Genomic DNA, 21,288 nt, shown 5'->3' on the forward strand with positions numbered 1-21,288 from the left:
TAAAAATTCCTAAAAAATAAAATAAATAAGGGACATGTTATGTAAATTTCCTATGATGTTCAAAGGTTGAAATATATCATGCCTCCCTATATAACTATATAAATTTTCCTCATTCTTTTGGATTTAATTCAGAAATCATGGGAATAATTTAAATTCCATAGGGTAAACTGTACTTAATTTACTTATAAAAACATAAAATAAATTTTTCTTTTCATTGTTTTTGACAAAAGTTTTGTTTGTAGTAAGTGTCATTAAGAGATGAACTGTTAACATTAGTGTTGGATTGCCGTATTACCTTGGGATGCTATGTACGCCCCTTTTCTGTTGTAACCCTGCACAAAAGTAAATACTACACATATATAAATCCATTTCCTAAAGGATTCACAAATTCTATTTTTTTTTCAAAAAACCTCCCAAATTTTTACTTCTACACAAAGCTAATAGATCAAAAACTTTCAAGAAAACACTAGAAAATTTAATTTTTCAGTGGCCATTTGACTTACATCAATGTAGTTTGCATTAATGTAATCTGAACTGGGATCATTGGGGAGTGGATCCAACACAACACGGGAGTGGTCATCTGTAACAAATAAAAAGACATCACTCTAAACTGAAACCAACACTGTTCTGCTGTAAATATTTTTTTAAGATTTACAGGCAATGACGATTTTTTAATGTGTATTTTTGGAGCAATTAAAGGCAGCGAAGTATTAATGTGTATCTTTTGAAGTCAGCCATATGTATTATGTGTGGCTTCTGTTATTTTTACAGAGCACTTACAGGCAGTAATGTTTCCATATCTATTTTTAGGTTTGTTTTCTGGTTTCTTTGCTTCATCACACAGTGCCATCAATCCATGAGGAAGTTCCTGTAAACAAAGATGTCTATAAATACTGTGAAGGAAATCTAGATATCTATAAATACTGTAAAGTAAATCTAAATATCTATAAATACTGTAAAGGAAATTTAGATATCTATAAATACTGTGAAGGAAATCTAGATATCTATAAATACTGTAAAGGAAATCTAGATATCTATAAATACTGTAAAGGAAATCTAGATATCTATAAATACTGTAAAGGAAATCTAAATATCTATAAATACTGTAAAGGAAATCTAGATATCTATAAATACTGTGAAGGAAATCTAGATATCTATAAATAGTGTAAAGGAAATCTAGATATCTATAAATACTGTAAAGGAAATCTAAATATCTATAAATACTGTAAACAAATTCTAAATATCTATAAATAATGTAAAAAAAAATATCTCAATATCTATAAATAATGTAAACATATTTTTAAATTTCTATAAACACTGAAATGAAATTCGGCACTTACATTGAACTCCTTCTTGAATCCCTCACATTCGTTTTTCTTGTTGTCTCGGATGTAGTCAAACAGGTTCCCGACTTTGATGGGGCTGCTCTGCTTCTTGGTGTTGACATTGGCATAGATCGGTTCATTCAGATTGGGATCTATGTCATCAGATGTTGAGGACTCTGAGTAAAGAAGAGTATAATTTTAATCACATTTGATTCCGGGTATAAAGTATAAATGTTTGCACAGAGTCACTATTCACTATCACAGAAAATGATGAGGGAAGTAAATGATGCAGACAGAACGCTACCATTAGCTAATAGGCAGACAAACACACAGTATTACAATAACAGGTACAACACTACCGTTAGCTATCAGACAGACACACACACACAGTACTACAATAACAGCTACAACACTACCGTTAGCTATCAGACAGACACACACACACAGTACTACAATAACAGCTACAACACTACCGTTAGCTATCAGACACACACAGTACTACAATAACAGCTACAACACTACCATTAGCTATCAGACAGACACACACAGTACTACAATAACAGCTACAACACTACCATTAGCTATCAGACACACACACAGTACTACAATAACAGCTACAACACTACCATTAGCTATCAGACAGACACACACAGTACTACAATAACAGCTACAACACTACCATTAGCTATCAGACACACACACAGTACTACAGTAACAGCTACAACACTACCGTTAGCTATCAGACACACACAGTACTACAATAACAGCTACAACACTACCATTAGCTATCAGACAGACACACACAGTACTACAATAACAGCTACAACACTACCATTAGCTATCAGACACACACACAGTACTACAATAACAGCTACAACACTACCATTAGCTATCAGACAGACACACACACAGTACTACAATAACAGCTACAACACTACCATTAGCTATCAGACACACACAGTACTACAATAACAGCTACAACACTACCATTAGCTATCAGACACACACACAGTACTACAATAACAGCTACAACACTACCATTAGCTATCAGACAGACACACACACAGTACTACAATAACAGCTACAACACTACCGTTAGCTATCAGACACACACACAGTACTACAATAACAACTACAACACTACCATTAGCTATCAGACACACACACAGTACTACAATAACAGCTACAACACTACCGTTAGCTATCAGACACACACACAGTACTACAATAACAGCTACAACACTACCGTTAGCTATCAGACACACACACAGTACTACAATAACAGCTACAACACTACCATTAGCTATCAGACACACACAGTACTACAGTAACAGCTACAACACTACCATTAGCTATCAGACACACACACAGTACTACAGTAACAGCTACAACACTACCATTAGCTATCAGACAGACACACAGTACTACAGTAACAGCTACAACACTACCATTAGCTATCAGACACACACAGTACTACAATAACAGCTACAACACTACCATTAGCTATCAGACACACACAGTACTACAGTAACAACTACAACACTACCATTAGCTATCAGACAGACACACACACAGTACTACAGTAACAGCTACAACACTACCATTAGCTATCAGACACACACACAGTACTACAGTAACAGCTACAACACTACCATTAGCTATCAGACACACACACAGTACTACAGTAACAGCTACAACACTACCATTAGCTATCAGACACACACAGTACTACAATAACAGCTACAACACTACCATTAGCTATCAGACACACACACAGTACTACAGTAACAGCTACAACACTACCATTAGCTATCAGACACACACACACAGTACTACAATAACAGCTACAACACTACCATTAGCTATCAGACACACACACAGTACTACAATAACAGCTATAACACTACCATTAGCTATCAGACACACACACAGTACTACAATAACAGCTACAACACTACCATTAGCTATCAGACAGACACACACAGTACTACAGTAACAGCTACAACACTACCATTAGCTATCAGACACACACACAGTACTACAGTAACAGCTACAACACTACCATTAGCTATCAGACAGACACAGTACTACAGTAACAGCTACAACACTACCATTAGCTATCAGACACACACACAGTACTACAGTAACAGCTACAACACTACCGTTAGCTATCAGACACACACACAGTACTACAATAACAGCTACAACACTACCATTAGCTATCAGACACACACACAGTACTACAATAACAACTATAACACTACCATTAGCTATCAGACACACACACAGTACTACAATAACAGCTACAACACTACCATTAGCTATCAGACACACACAGTACTACAGTAACAGCTACAACACTACCATTAGCTATCAGACACACACACAGTACTACAGTAACAGCTACAACACTACCGTTAGCTATCAGACACACACACAGTACTACAATAACAGCTACAACACTACCATTAGCTATCAGACACACACACAGTACTACAATAACAGCTACAACACTACCATTAGCTATCAGACACACACACAGTACTACAGTAACAGCTACAACACTACCATTAGCTATCAGACACACACACACAGTACTACAGTAACAACTATAAGCCTACCATTAGCTATCAGGCCATCTGTCTCCTTGCTCAGATTAAATTCACCAGTCGGTCTTTCTGCATCTTGTCCGAGCTTCTTACCCAGCAATGCGCTCTGCATCTTCCTACGCCTGCAGTGAAACAAACAGAAAAAATGAATATTCTCTCAGTGATCCTAGAGGAATGTTTGATTCCCGTTTGTGGGAGTTTTATGGGGTGATCCTAGAGGAATGTTTGAGTCCCATTTGTGGGAGTTTTATGAGTCAGTGATCCTAGAGGGATGTTTGATTTCCGTTTGTGGGAGTTTTAGGGGATGTTTGAGTCCCGTTTGTGGGAGTTTTATGAGTCAGTGATCCTAGAGGGATGTTTGATTCCCATTTGTGGGAGTTTTATGAGTCAGTGATCCTTGAGGGATGTTTGATTTTATTTGTGGGAGTTTTATGGGATGTTTGATTCCCGTTTGTGGGAATTTTATGAGTCAGTGATCCTAGAGGGATGTTTGATTCCCATTTGTGGGAGTTTTAGGGGATGTTTGATTCCCATTTGTGGGAGTTTTCCGAGTCAGTGATCCTAGAGGGATGTTTGATTTTCATTTGTGAGAGTTTTATGGGAAGTTTGATTCCCGTTTGTGGGAGTTTTATGAGGTGATCCTAGAGGGATGTTTGATTCCCATTTGTGGGAGTTTTATGGGATGTTTGATTCCCATTTGTGGGAGTTTTATGGGATGTTTGATTCCCATTTGTGGGAGTTTTATGGGATGTTTGATTCCCATTTGTGGGAGTTTTATGGGATGTTTGATTCCCATATTTGGGAGTTTTATGGGATGCTTGATTCCCATTTGTGGGAGTTTTATGGGATGTTTGAGTCCCGTTTGTGGGAGTTTTATGAGGTGATCCTAGAGGGATGTTTGATTCCCGTTTGCAGACGTTTTATGGGATGTTTGAGTCCCATTAGTGGGAGTTTTATGAGGTGATCCTAGAGGGATGTTTGATTCCCGTTTGTGGGAGTTTTATGAGTCAGGACTGTGAACCCTCACTGTCTACATCAGTCTTCCTAAAGCTCTACATCAGCTGTTTTAACACATGTATCATCCCCTTACAACAGAGTAGGAGGGGCATATTATAACTTGCTTCTTTGTTTCTTACTATTCATGTGCTCATTTATCCCAATGCCATATCCCTCTCTGATTTTTATCAAACTTGTTGGAATGGTACTTCAGAAAAAGACCTTGATTGCTATGAATTCAAAAGGTTAAAGGTCAAGGTCACTGAAAGGGATCATCTTTCCTTGTAAATTACTCTTTGTTGTGTATTTCATATGTCGAATTTCGAAATATAAAACATACAAGATAAACTTATGCACTGAAACTATGTTGCAGTAAAATGACAGGAACTACTTATTTTGTCGGGTTATAATTAGTTGTGTATAATTATTTTTCCTTCACTGATTTTGGTACATATTGGTGTAGAGCAACTCAGAAATATAAGGAATACTCTCGCTATATAAGAAATACTCTGCTATATAAGAAATACTCTCGCTATATAAGAAATACTCTCGCTATATAAGAAATACTCTGCTCTGTAAGAAATACTCTCGCTATATAAGAAATACTCTGCAATATAAGGAATACTCTCGCTATATAAGAAATATTCTGCTATATAAGGAATACTCTCGCTATATAAGAAATACTCTCGCTATATAAGAAATACTCTGCTATATAAGAAATACTCTCGCTATATAAGAAATACTCTGCTATATAAGAAATACTCTCGCTATATAAGAAATACTCTGCTATATAAGAAATACTCTGCTATATAAGAAATACTCTGCTATATAAGAAATACTCTCGCTATATAAGAAATACTCTGCTATATAAGGAATTCTCTGCTATATAAGGAATACTCTCGCTATATAAGAAATACTCTGCTATATAAGGAATACTCTCGCTATATAAGAAATACTCTGCTATATAAGGAATACTCTGCTATATTAGGAATACTCTCGCTATATAAGAAATACTCTGCTATATAAGGAATACTCTGTTATATAAGGAATACTCTCGCTATATAAGAAATACTCTCGCTATATAAGGAATACTCTCGCTATATAAGAAATACTCTGCTATATAAGAAATACTCTCGCTATATAAGAAATACTCTGCTATATAAGAAATACTCTCGCTATATAAGAAATACTCTGCTATATAAGAAATACTCTGCTGTATAAGAAATACTCTGCTATATAAGAAATACTCTCGCTATATAAGAAATACTCTGCTATATAAGGAATTCTCTGCTATATAAGGAATACTCTCGCTATATAAGAAATACTCTGCTATATAAGGAATACTCTCGCTATATAAGAAATACTCTGCTATATAAGGAATACTCTGCTATATTAGGAATACTCTCGCTATATAAGAAATACTCTGCTATATAAGGAATACTCTGTTATATAAGAAATACTCTGCTATATAAGGAATACTCTGCTATATAAGGAATACTCTCGCTATATAAGAAATACTCTCGCTATATAAGAAATACTCTGCTATATAAGGAATACTCTCGCTATATAAGGAATATTCTCGCTATATAAGAAATACTCTGCTATATAAGGAATACTCTCGCTATATAAGGAATATTCTCGCTATATAAGAAATACTCTGCTATATAAGGAATACTCTGCTATATACACCTACCTGATGAGGATAACCACCACGACTATGGCAGCAATGATGACTAATCCCGCTATAATGCCGCCAACAGCACTCCCCACTGATTTGTCATCAGTTAGCTCCCTTGGGACCAAATCTTCAAAAATAAGATTGACAGTTTGATAATACTTCCTGATGTAATGGGGGTACAAATGGACCACCAGCAATGTGACTATAATAATTTATGATTTAATGCTGTCAGCAATGATTTTTTTTTTTTAGTTCAGAGTGAGTATATGTAGCAGTATGAAAATTTTCTAAATAACTTGTCAATTTTATGTTTGAATGAAATTAATTTGCAATTGATAAGATTGTATAATAAAGTTCAACTCAAAACATGCCAGTGGGATGGTAAGCACCTCTGATTTTTTTTATAAATTTCAAATTTGATGCCATTAGTATTTTCCCACCAAAAGAATGGTGAGTGTTTGATGTGTTTTATAGTCATGTGACTTTAGAAAAGGGTTAGATTTTTTGCATATTGTCTTTAGGGTTTGAAGCATTCTGATGCTTGATTTTTAGTTATAGTTGGAGCTGATTCCCCACTGTGCCAGTGAATCATGACACATACCTGAATTATAAACACAAATTTTAAAAGACTTGTTAATTTTCATCTACATATAGTGGGTTACTTAAGTATTGGATGAGGCACATCTTCATTTAAATACAACATGAAGAGGTTTGTAAAACTTTACCTCAGACTAGAATGACAGTCTGTCATTGAATAAAACTCATCTATTAAATGCCATCTAAATTTCTTTAAACGATGAGTAGCTAAATCTCTATATATCCCTGTTCCCCTTACCTAAACACAGTCTATATATCCCTGTTACCCTTACCTAAACACAGACAGTCTATATATCCCTGTTACCCTTACCTAAACACAGACTGTCTATATATCTCTGTTCTCCTTACCTAAACACAGACTGTCTATATATCCCTGTTCCCCTTACCTAAACACAGACTGTCTATATATCTCTGTTCTCCTTACCTAAACACAGACTGTCTATATATCTCTGTTCCCCTTACCTAAACACAGGCTGTCTATATATCTCTGTTCTCCTTACCTAAACACAGACTGTCTATATATCTCCGTTCTCCTTACCTAAACACAGACTGTCTATATATCTCCGTTCTCCTTACCTAAACACAGACTGTCTATATATCTCTGTTCCCCTTACCTAAACACAGACTGTCTATATATCTCTGTTCTCCTTACCTAAACACAGACTGTCTATATATCTCCGTTCTCCTTACCTAAACACAGACAGTCTATATATCTCCGTTCTCCTTACCTAAACACAGACTGTCTATATATCTCCGTTCTCCTTACCTAAACACAGACTGTCTATATATCTCCGTTCTCCTTACCTAAACAGAGACTGTCTATATATCTCTGTTCTCCTTACCTAAACACAGACAGTCTATATATCTCTGTTCTCCTTACCTAAACACAGACTATATATCCCTGTTACCCTTACCTAAACACAGACTGTCTATATATATCCCTGTTACCCTTACCTAAACACAGACTGTCTATATATCTCTGTTCTCCTTACCTAAACACAGACTGTCTATATATCTCTGTTCTCCTTACCTAGACACAGACTGTCTATATATCCCTGTTCCCCTTACCTAAACACAGACTGTCTATATATCTCTGTTCTCCTTACCTAAACACAGACTGTCTATATATCTCTGTTCTCCTTACCTAGACACAGACTGTCTATATATCTCTGTTCCCCTTACCTAAACACAGGCTGTCTATATATCTCTGTTCTCCTTACCTAAACACAGACTGTCTATATATCTCCGTTCTCCTTACCTAAACACAGACTGTTTATATATCTCTGTTCTCCTTACCTAAACACAGTCTATATATCCCTGTTACCCTTACCTAAACACAGACTGTCTATATATATCCCTGTTACCCTTACCTAAACACAGACTGTCTATATATCTCTGTTCTCCTTACCTAAACACAGACTGTCTATATATCTCTGTTCTCCTTACCTAGACACAGACTGTCTATATATCCCTGTTCCCCTTACCTAAACACAGACTGTCTATATATCTCTGTTCTCCTTACCTAAACACAGACTGTCTATATATCTCTGTTCTCCTTACCTAGACACAGACTGTCTATATATCTCTGTTCTCCTTACCTAGACACAGACTGTCTATATATCTCTGTTCTCCTTACCTAGACACAGACTGTCTATATATCTCTGTTCTCCTTACCTAGACACAGACTGTCTATATATCTCCGTTCTCCTTACCTAGACACAGACTGTCTATATATCTCTGTTCTCCTTACCTAGACACAGACTGTCTATATATCTCTGTTCTCCTTACCTAGACACAGACTGTCTATATATCTCTGTTCTCCTTACCTAGACACAGACTGTCTATATATCTCTGTTCTCCTTACCTAAACACAGACTGTCTATATATCCCTGTTCCCCTTACCTAGACACTGCTTGCCTTTATATCCCTGTTCACACCCATCTATACACTCTCCTGCATCCTTTTCACACGGGGACATGCCGTTACATGCACCACACTTCATTGAACAGTTCTCGCCAAACATAAAATCATCACAAGCTGTCAATCAAATAGCACATTAGTATCATGAACTGATCAATACTCGTGAACACTATGTGTCGAAATATGAAAATGCATTGCATAGTTTTCTACCCATCTTTGGAATTCAAAAGAAAAATCAGCAAAAAATTAAATATACATAATTATCTGATAAGGTTAGTATTATTTCTTGGGAAACCATTAATTAATCATTTTTTTTACATGTTAAGAAATATGAAATATCATCAATATTGTGTAAACTCATTAGTGCCTAGTAGATCTACAGACACATATAATTAACTCTTCAAAGCATTTTTTTTCTTAGACGACTGCATTTAAGGAAATATAGATTATTCTAGGATAGGATTATTATATATAGGTATATCAGAAACTATTACCTCTTTGTTAATTCCTTACTGATTATCCCATTATTTGCCCTGGTACTTACGATCCAGACACTGTGCTCCCTGCCACCCAGGAGAACATCCTGTAGAACACTCCCCCGTTACAAAATGACAGCTCCCCAATGCACAATGCCCACATGTCCTGCTGCAGTTTGTCCCAAAATGACCGGGTTCACATTCTGTTTAAAGAAATGGACACAATGTCTGCACTTAAATTTGATCAGCACTTACAATTGTATTTTGGTGTCTGCCATTTAATTTATGCTTTCACAATTTTTCTACTTGGATCCACCACTGAAAATTTTAATGACCCACTAAGCATGCACGAGTGAATTCACAATTAAAAATCACATGGCCTTAGGCTATCAAAGGGACTGGTTCACGTTTTTCGAAAGAAATGTTTTTCATTTTTTATGTTAAAAATTAAAGATATAACTCATTTAATGTTGACAACCAAAATTTGGACCGTATGAATGTAAGGATAAGAGCAATATTTTAGCTTTGACTCTGTGTTGTGTAAAGAAACACTTGAGTCTTTTTATGTATAAAACAGATAAACCATTCAAACGTTAATTTTGTAATTTAAAGCATCTTCATTTTGTGCAATCACACATTTTAACTTTTTAAAAATGACACATTTTACCTTAAGTATACTTGAGATGTGATAATAAACTTGGATCAATATCCATTTATTTTGAACAATTACAACAATTCAGTTAGACATTTAATAGTTTTGTAGTTAGATTCCAATCATTAAAAAGACTACCTGTAAATCTAAATGATTTCTGTTGTCTTGTAAAATATAATGCACAAGAATTAAATGATTAAATGGAAAAAAATATCCTTAACTTCCTTGAACATTAAAAATACAGGTAAACTTTGATATCTCCAACTTGTTAGGACAGAAGAAAAACTTAGATATCTGAGGGTTCGAAAAATCGAGTCAATGAATGTTTTATGTTGCATGTTTTATTTGACAGGTAAATAAACACACTTTTTAAATGAGGTAAAAGTTTTGGTTTGAAGTTATGAACTTTGTTTCCATTGTATGAACTTTACGATTCCTTTTTATACCACTGCCAGATAATCCAACTATACCCCGGGTTGGATACCGGGTTCTTCGTTACATGTAGATTGCTTATTAGATACTGAAGATTTCTAATTTTGGTGCTGATATTTATTTAAAAAAAATAAGGTCTTTTATTGTTTAATTCTTGATTTCTATATCACTTTGATGTGTTTAGAGTTTACTTTGACTTGTAATAGCATGTATAAGTGTGTTTTAAGACAAAATTAATTACTATTTCAGTACTCGTCCCCAAGCTGCTTGTTAAATTATCGTGTCATCTTACATATAAGTGTGCATTTCATGATCACCTCCAAACACCTTATTTGCATAATTAAATAAAGCTCCCAAATCAACAGCTTGGGACTAATAAGGCATGATTATTGGCAATAGTTCCATGAAGCCTGTGGTAGACCTAACAGAAATGTCCAACAAGTCGTAAAATTAGCATAAGGGGATGATTGTGTACTTTAGGTGTGAAGTCAATAAAGTGAGAAACTTCTTGGACTTCGAGATAACGCATGTGTTGAAGCACTTGGGACAGTAAATCTACTGCGAGATAAGCCAGGTATTTGAGATTTCCGTGTTCAAGATAACAGGGTTTTTCTTAAACCATGAATATAGTAAAACTGGCCGGGACCGTCAACTCAATTTAAGACATTCGTGGTATTCGACATATTGGTGTTCAAGATATTGAAGTTTACCTGTATCTCAATCAAATGGCAGGTGCACAAGTTCACTATTCAGATAAGATATACATAAAGTTTTAATGACATCTATTCAATGATTTTAAAGATATACTCTGGACAAATGATTTACGTATTGACTTGTAACTAGTGTGTAATTGTTATGAAATAGTTGTGTGATTTACGTATTGATTCGTAACTAGTTTGTATTTGGTATTTTAAAATAGTTGTGTGATTTACATATTGATTGGCAACTTGAGTGTATTTGGTAAATGGCTGTGTGGTTTACATATTAGTTTCTAATTAGTGTGTATTTAGTTAATAGTGACCTATTTTACAGAATAATTAGCAAGTATCTAATTAATAGTGACCTGTTTTACAGAGGCGTCCTTTGTACCCGTCTTGACATCCATGGACACAATGACCGGTATGAACATCACATGGGTCCCGGAGACACGCCCCACATACATTGGCGCAATTTTCCCCATACTCCCCCTCAGAGCAGCCTGCAAAATAAACACAAACAAAACTTAACACTCTCTTTCTCTAGTAAAGCCATCAAATACAACTAAAAATAAACACAAACAAAACTTAACACTCTCTTTCTCTACTAAAGCCATCAAATACAACTAAAAATAAACACAAACAAAACTTAACACTCTCTTTCTCTAGTAAAGCCATCAAATACAACTAAAAATAAACACAAACAAAACTTAACACTCTCTTTCTCTAGTAAAGCCACCAAATACAACTAAAAATAAACACAAACAAAACTTAACACTCTCTTTCTTTAGTAAAGCCATCAAATACAACTAAAAATAAACACAAACAAAACTTAACACTCTCTTTCTCTAGTAAAGTCATCAAATACAACTAAAAATTTGATATGTGGGATCTAACTGGATCAAATGATGAATTGTATGCATGTCATACATACTGCCATTAAAATCTACAAATTCTTAAAAACAAATCGATTCATGTCACATTAAGTACCACGAAGGTCAGAAATGAATATTTCTGATTGTACAAAGAAGTTATTTCCTCATGTAGGAAAATTCCACAATTACTGAAGACTAAAACAAAATTTTTTCTTCTGTGAAATGGGCTACAGACGACCCCTATCTGAACTCTATCTCCCCTGAGAATCCATCACTTATCAGTTTTACAATGATTAATCTACCCCTGAGAATCCACCAGTTTTACAATGATTAATCCAACCCTCAGAATCCACCACTTGCCAGTTTTACAGTGATTAATTCACCCCTGAGAATCCACCACTTCCCAGTTTTACAGTGATTAATCCACCCCTGAAAATCCACCACTTACCAGTTTTACAACAGGGCTCAAAATTAACATATGCCCGTCAGTCTGTGACTAGTTAAAAGTCTGGTGGACTGACTGACATTTGTTTTAGTCAGTCTGATGGGACTGGTCAATTTTCTAAAACCTCATTTTAGAAAACATACTTATGTTGGCATTCCTCTGTAGATATCAGATGAACCGGATTAGTAAATATAAATCTCACTTAAGTGTTACCAATACAATATTGCCTGAGGCATATCAAGTTAAATTCCGTTATAATTTTATTTTAATAACATGAACGAAATATGTTTATTTATTTCTAAAAAAACTCTGGTGGACTGGAAAATTTTCTGCGAACTGACTGAAACAAGAGGTACTGTGAGCAATGCCAGTGCTTCCCAAGGTCTTCTGGTACTTACTGGACATTTGGTCCAGTAATGGTCGAGTTATTACTGGACCAAATCACATTTTACCAGACCAAAATTTTATCTGCAAATTAATCCCCTATTGTGGCCCCACCTTACCCTTGGGGGCCATGGTTTTGACAAACTTGAATTTACACTATATCAGGAAGCTTTAAAATATTTCATGTAAATTTGAACTTTCTGGCCCAGTGGTTCTTGAGAAGATTTTTAAAGATGTCCCATATATATTCCCATGTTAACCTTTGATCCCCTATTGTTGCCCTACCCTACCCCTGGGGGCCATGATTTTAACAAAATGTCAGGAAGCTTTCATTTAAGTTTGAATTTCTGTCCCAGAATGGCATCGGCGATGTACTTTATTAGCCCAAGCATTTCACTTCAGATTCGTCAGTGGAGTAAACTTTTCCAACCCGTGTTCAACACCAGTGTTATGAAATATACGTTTTTTTAAAACTCGAGCAATTCGCGTAACTCAAATCAAACATGTCCATGTTGTTCAAGTACTTTTTGTCAGTTTAAACGCTTTATTTACTTGTTATTTATTACCTAATTGAAATGCTTCAAAGACGTCTGTAATTTCAAGGGATATTGCTCAATTGTATTATCACCCTCTTGGGGGGAATTGAAGATGATTACAAGTTTGATAAATATTTGAGTTAAACGTAAACAGGTTTTCTGTTTGCATTGACTAAAAAACAGAGTAAATTTGGGACATGCTGCTAAAAATTGAAAAATTATCCCGATCATGTATTTCATTGGGAAAAAAATCATTGGACACTTGGTCCGGCCAACAACTGATATTGATCGGACCAAAACAAAAATTACCAGACATTTGCCAATGTCCGACGTACCTTCGGAATCACTGCAATGCTCACTAAGAATACCCCCTGCTTACCCCAATCTCCCAAAGGGTGTTGTTAATAGGTATAGATTACCTCCTTCCTGAGTGTAAAAATATAATATGCCTTTGTAGAAGAAAATGGAAGATATAGTCCGAACACAAATCCACCTATAATTTTGACCTTGAGATCAAAGGTCAAGGTCATAAAAAGGTCATGAATGTACATGAAACATAGTCTCATGGTGATACACCCATGTCTTATGGTATGACTATGTCAAAACCCTATAATCAATTTTGACCTTGAGGTCAAAGTTCAAGGTCATATAGAGGTCATGAAGGTACCTGACACATCGTCTCATGGTGATACACTCATGTGTCAAATATGGTATGCCTATATCAAAGAACAAAGAAGTCATGGCCCTGACACGAATCCATTGTAAAAACCTTTGATTTTGACCTTCAGGTCAAGGTCATATGGAGGTCATGACACATCGTCTCATGGTGATCCACCTGTGTGCCAAATATGGTATGCCTAAGTCAAAGAACAAAGAAGTTATGGCCCGGACACGAATCTGCACAAACAGACAAACGGACAGACAGACAGAGTGATTCCTATATACCCCCCTGAACTTCATTCTGGGGGTATAGTTATACCCTATTAATCAGGCTGGACTGGTGACATGAAAAGTTAGTTTCAAGCCTTGTACAGTGATTAATCAACCCCTGAAAATCCACCACTTACCAGTTTTACAGAGTTTCCCTTTCCATCCTGATGAGCATCCTTCGTCACATTCACCAGTCTCAAAGTCACAGGGTCCAACCTTACAGCTTCCACAGGTTGACACACAGCCATCTCCAAACTTCCCTGCATTACATCCTGCAATGTAACAAGTCTTACAATGTAACAAGTCTTACAATGTACCAAGTCTTACAACGTACCAAGTCTTACAATGTACCAAATCTTACAATGTACCAAGTCTTATAATGTACCAAGTCTTATAATGTAACAAGTCTTATAATGTAACAAGTCTTATAATGTAACAAGTCTTACAACGTAACAAGTCTTATAAGTCTTATAAGGTAACAAGTCTTATAATGTAACAAGACTTACAATGTAACAAGTCTTACAATGTAACAAGTCTTACAATGTAACAAATCTTATATTGTAACAAGTCTTTACAATGTAACAAGTCTTTACAATGTAACAAGTCTTTACAATGTAACAAGTCTTATAATTCATGCAGCAAATTAGTCTATATAACAAAATTGGATTTCTTTCGAATAGCCATTTAGTGCATGCATAGTAAACAAAATATGTAATTTATCTGTTAACGACTGAATATCGGAAAATATGCCAGCCAGAGATCTTGCCTGGAATATGGACCTAGCTTGCAAGATCCGCTTCTATGCATTTGACTGAGACATATTTCCCAGTCTTCAGTCAATAAGCTTTTCATGTTTTTCAAATTCAGTGCACTTCTAATTTTAGAATCACTCATTTGATTATATTTTCAGTAGCAGACAAAGTGTTACATACATTATCATTTGTAAACAGATGTGACATCACAATCATCAAGCTATGTTCGCAGATGTGACATCACAATTGAGTTAGAGTAGTCCATGGACATTTTACAATACAGGCTTTTATGACTCAGTCAAAGCCCAGGTGCTCTTTCCATAATTTTTGAATTTTATTTTTCACATGTATGATGTATAACTGGGACAGTAACTTAAATTTCATGCAGAGTGTAGAATTTGCTGAGTTGTTTTACTTGTTTGACAGGTCGTATTCATCCAGCCTGGATGACATCCGGAAGAACAGGTTCCGAGGCGACCACAAGATTTCTCATCTTTACAGTGGCACTCAAACTCACACATCTCACCAAATCGTCCTGAATCACAACCTACAAAATAAAAGGCACGTATCTCAACTAATCTACCAGCATCACAAACTAAATACAACATAAAACTTCTTTTCTTGAGATCTCAGCTAATTCTTTAGTGTAGAATATGTTCCTTCTTGGAGGAAAAACAACAATTGTTTACTACACCAACAAACCTTAATAAATTGACATATTTACATATATTCTCCGAGATCTCCCAAATTATAAGTTCGTAATTTCAATCAAAATATGACAACTTAAGAAATTTTCAATATATTAGAAGAACATTCTTTGTGCAGAATCTACTTTGAAATTCATATTTCCATATAATATCAAAAGCAATCACTCTCTTTTTAATTACAATAATCAATGAACCATCACTTTACAATAATCATTGAACCATCACATTACAGTAATCATTGAACCGTATCTTAATGCTCATCAATGACTCATGACATTACAGTAATCATTGAACCATCACTTTATGATAATCTAGGAACGATGACATTACCATAATCATTGAACTATCACATTACCGTAATCATTGAACCATCACATTACAATAATTATTGAACCATCACATTAGAATAATCATTGAGCCATTACATTACCATAATCATTGAACCATCACATTACAATAATCATTACTGTAATCATTGAACAATCACATTACTGTAATCATTGAACCATCACATTACTGTAATCATTGAACCATCACATTACAGTAATCATTGAACCATATCTTAATGCTCATCAATGACTCATGACATTACAGTAATCATTGAACCATCACTTTATAATAATCTATGAACCATGACAATACAGTAATCATTGAACCATGACATTACAATAATCACTGAACCATCACATTACTGTAATCATTGAACCATCACATTACTGTAATCATTTATAATCTACTGCTGACCTCGTAATGGAATATCACATGACCCGAAGTACTTGGGTTTCTCAATGAAGTTGGTGAAGCACCATGGGCCTTTCTCTGTCAGCCCCAAGTTGTGGAGATTTTTGTTCAGTGGATTTCGACAGACAGCACCAGGAATCTTCTTATCTGGAAAATCTGTAGGCTTCAAGCCATACATCTGGACAAAGATGGGATTGTTCCACTGGACACATCTTTCTGCATCTCCTGTCCTATCTGTGTTCCCTAAATATCCATGTGCCTCCACAGAGTACCGAAACACAGATACTGAGGAAAAGAAATATAATAGTCACATAAGCAAATAACTGAAACAGTAGATTTGGTTTACTTCTACAAAACTACAAGGTTTCAAATTACCATGACTATGGGATCTATCCTGGCCAGAAAAGTGTCCAAGTCTCAGAGAGATTGAAATTTATTTTTCATCTGATGATTAATAAGTTGAATCAATTCATACCTACTACACATATACCGGTGTGTGGGTGTGTGTTAAACAATATGTGAAGAATAATGGAAAGTAAAATAAAATTTAGTAAAGACATGTACTACAAAATCCATCAAGTTTAAAGTTTCCTAAAAGTGTTGTCTGGGTCTCAGAAAGTCTAATAGTTTACCTTATAACCTTTTTTTTCTTCAGATGGTTGCTGGATGATAATTTTGCCTTATTTTAGCAATTTGGTATTATGTAGTAAAATCTTTAAAAGCTAAATTTGCACCAAAATGTGTCTGCAATCATAATACGTATTCTCAAAGGAAAGATAACTATGTCATAGCAGTTGGTTTTATATCATAGGAACATGTAGCACTCTTCAGCTTGGGAGGTAAATAAACTACTGGGCTATTTATTTTGTGTCAGTTGTTTCTGACAACAGTAATGATAAGTAATTAAGACTACATTGCTTATCAATTCTTAGTTTTGGAACTTAATGTCTGCCAATTGAAAATACATTCCACTAAAATTATATGTATGAACTAAAAAATCACCAAAGTTTACACCCATAGAAAAATTTCGCAACATGGTATTTTCCATCTCATGATAATAGGCAGATGACAACTACATCTGACTGATCACTTCAACAGTTGACTACAGTCTTAAGACATTTTAAAACAGCCACTCTATATGGAACAGCAACATCTAGAAGTATATTGGACCTAATACATAACACACTTTCCTTGGTCCTAAGCAGTTCACAATAACAACCCTCAACAAATAAATGTAATATTTTATTTTTCATTTCTTTTTCAAAAGAAATATTTCCTGTCTTGAGACCACCAGTTTCTTTGTAACTCTACATCTGGGAACAAATTTTAAATAAAGTAGGTTTAAAAATTTCCGGATATATAAATGTTACTATCTTTACATATATATACTTTTAGACCAATAAAGCATTTTTCATTTTCAGACAATGAAGATGTTTACTGTATCTGCAAATTCAACTCTCTTTTCATGAATTCTGCACATATATTCCAAAAGATTTTTTTTTTTATCTCTTGACCTGTTGTCGTTTATTTCTTACAGAGCTGACATCCTGGTCCATAGCGGTTCTGTTTGCATCCTGAGCTACAGGCCCCAGTGACGGGATCACAGCTGCCCTCGGCACAGAAACATGAAAACTTACAGTGCCAACCAAATTTACCAGGCTCACACACACGAGCTGAAAAGGAAAACAAAAGTAACACATTCTCTTTAATCATTTCTAATTCACCGAAAATAAAGAAGCACTGATTATATAGTGAACAGAATCTCTTTCTTTCAAAACTTTTAAAGTCTTATGCCTAATTGATTTAAGAATGAAATAGGTCAGATTTATCAATTCATCTGTTCATGGAAATCAATACCAAGCTCAACAACATTCATGAACAGAAAAAAATAATTCAGTGTCAATGAACGAAAATTTAGTTAGTCCATTTGAATGGTTCCAAAACCATGTAACTCTGTGATAATATGCTGCCACAATTTGCCCACTATGTATACATATAATCTTTGTTATGACATCAGTCATCTACAGTATATAATACATGATGACAATCAGATGACGTTCCATATGTAGAACTCAGTCCAGTGGGAAACACTTAGGGCTGAAACGATTCACCGAAATATCGATACTGTTCAATGTAAACGCTCGATTCAATGTTCGATTCATTGCCTCGATTTTCGGTTCGATATGTTTATTACAAACAGATTCAGTAAAATACACCAGGCTCAGCCTGTATATATTATTTCTACTTGCATGAGAGACAAATTAGCGTCGCATAATGTTCAAACTGTTGTTTGCTTTGAGGTTGACAAAAATGATAATAAAACTTTATCAGTTTAAACTACAGCTAACAGACATCTTACAATTTGGCAACATTTTGCTTTTAAAATTATGATTTTGAATTTTGGTAATTAAATTTTTCTTCAGCGTTATTATTGGTTTCCTCTGTAAACTATATCGTATTGAAAGTATTGAATCGTGGCATAAGTATTGCAATATATGTATCGAATCGTGAAGGGGGCGTATCGTTTCAGCCCTAGAAACGCCATATACATGTTCAAAAACTAAATAATGCTAAAATGTTGTGTTAAATCAAAGTTGTTTCTATTAAAAAGTACACTATCACATTTTTTCACAAAATGTTTACATCCGACATTCAGCTGGGTCTGAGATTAGGTCTGTTTATGCGATTTCAGAAAACACTACGCTGATGGTGCTTCGTTAACTGTAAACATTAAAAACCTTTGTCATCATAGTGTCAAACATACTATAATTTCTTACAGAAATCGATGTTTGTGGAGAAATGATCAAAATAATTTAGTAAAATTGCACTCGGTGACAGACGAGAAATTTCATTTCATTAACGTCTCAACAACTAGTGCCACCACCCGATTAAAACCTGGATCCTTGTCAAAAAATTAAACCACTCACCAGAATTTATTATGGTTACATGAACGAACAAAAGTAAAATTAAGATCATAGACCACTTGTTGCACATTGTGTCATTATTCCATTATCGTCTCAATTTACAGGAAGTACATTTGCGCCACCTATCTCGAATGATAGTTGGTAAAATGGGTAGTAAAAACCGGGCCGGGCCGGGTCAGATCACCTTCGTAATCCGAATTTTTTAGTTTTCTTCGTTATTTTATTTTCGTTTGGTGTGAAACTTCTTAATCATAATCTGGATGATACATTGGATCTTCGCTACAAAAAATACCGCATAATTTTGATTCACTGTGAAAATATCAATGTTTATTTATTTCAGGTTGGTAAAATGGGTAGCGAGGGAAAATACACATTTTTCTGCGATTACGGTTGAACTATGTGACACAACAATGAAACTACACATGATTTAGATAAATATTATGATAATTTATCACCAAAATGCTGTAGCACTTGTTATGCGAGTCTTATATATTTAATATTCATGATTTATTAAAACCCGGGCCAAAAGGAAACCGGATACGGTAACCCGGGCCAGATATTAAAATTCCGAATAAAGTGAGGATGTTAGCTATCACGTGCACGATCTCATGAAACGTGACATTGCACGGTTCTTATCACTTGGAGGTGTCCTCATAAGAACCATCTTTTTAATTTAAATTTTAACCTAACTATCATTAAGTTACTTACGACGGCGTATTCGTGCCAATTTAACCTAGCAGAAAAAATAAAAATAATCGTTTCTACGATTTATTAAATGGTAGAAACGATGTAAAAAGTCGTTTCTACGATTTAGAAAGTCGTTTCTACGATTTAAAAAGTCGTTTCTACGATTTAGAAAGTCGTTTCTACGATTTAGAAAGTCGTTTCTACGATTTAAAACGTCGTTTCTACGATTTAAAAAGTCGTTTCTACGATTTAGAAAGTCGTTTCTACGATTTAGAAAGTCGTTTCTACGATTTAAAACGTCGTTTCTACGATTTAAAAAGTCGTTTCTACGATTTATAAAATCGTTTCTACGATTTAAAAAATCGTCTCTACGATTTAAAAAGTCGTTTCTACGATTTTTAGGTTTCGGGTGACATTGCAATTGCTTGTCGTCTGTCATCGTGCGTTAACAATTCAACATTTTTAACTTCTTGATAAGTATGATCATTCCAATTCCTTTCAAATTTGGTATGAAGCATCTTTGGGACAAAGGGGACATAAATGGTAAATTTCAGGACTGGTCTTAAAGGCAGGGCAAAAACTGTCACAGAATTGAATAATTTTCAACAATCTTCTCTACCACCACATATATGTAAGAAAAACTAAATGCATAGTGATGTAGAGCAGGAAGGCCTACCAAAATTACAATTTTCATGATCCTCAAATTTAACTTAAAATTTAACAAGCATATGCAGACTTACTTGCGTGCCATTTTGAAAACAAAATTTATGTACATATACTGTGTTGTTAATTGTTTCATTTAAAAATTAGATATATAATACCATCATTTTATATTATGAATATGCACACTTCATATCTTGATGTGTTAAGATGTTTTTAAATTATATATCTTTTATTAATGAAGAAATGAATACTAGCACTATAAAT

The 21,288-nt window shown here is 34.8% G+C and overlaps 1 protein-coding gene across 1 annotated transcript in view; it reads right to left on the minus strand.

Moving 5' to 3' along the window:
- The window catches only part of LOC125669698 (receptor-type tyrosine-protein phosphatase kappa-like), a 34,148-nt gene extending 14,327 nt beyond the window's left edge, over positions 1-19,821 (minus strand). The window contains exons 1-14 of the mRNA XM_056164005.1: positions 19,678-19,821; positions 18,286-18,423; positions 16,754-17,035; positions 15,718-15,849; positions 14,688-14,822; positions 11,749-11,883; positions 9,670-9,804; positions 9,108-9,242; positions 6,624-6,735; positions 3,947-4,056; positions 1,341-1,501; positions 781-868; positions 504-580; positions 296-332 (exon numbers count right to left, since the gene is read on the minus strand). Of these exons, the coding sequence (XP_056019980.1) occupies positions 296-332; positions 504-580; positions 781-868; positions 1,341-1,501; positions 3,947-4,056; positions 6,624-6,735; positions 9,108-9,242; positions 9,670-9,804; positions 11,749-11,883; positions 14,688-14,822; positions 15,718-15,849; positions 16,754-17,035; positions 18,286-18,423; positions 19,678-19,744 (1,744 nt within the window). The 5' untranslated portion in view covers positions 19,745-19,821. The remainder of the gene's footprint in view (positions 1-295; positions 333-503; positions 581-780; positions 869-1,340; positions 1,502-3,946; positions 4,057-6,623; positions 6,736-9,107; positions 9,243-9,669; positions 9,805-11,748; positions 11,884-14,687; positions 14,823-15,717; positions 15,850-16,753; positions 17,036-18,285; positions 18,424-19,677) is intronic.
- Positions 19,822-21,288: the final 1,467 nt, after the last annotated feature.

Source organism: Ostrea edulis, chromosome 4, assembly GCF_947568905.1.
Source record: "Ostrea edulis chromosome 4, xbOstEdul1.1, whole genome shotgun sequence".
Taxonomy (NCBI): Eukaryota; Metazoa; Mollusca; class Bivalvia; order Ostreida; family Ostreidae; genus Ostrea; species Ostrea edulis.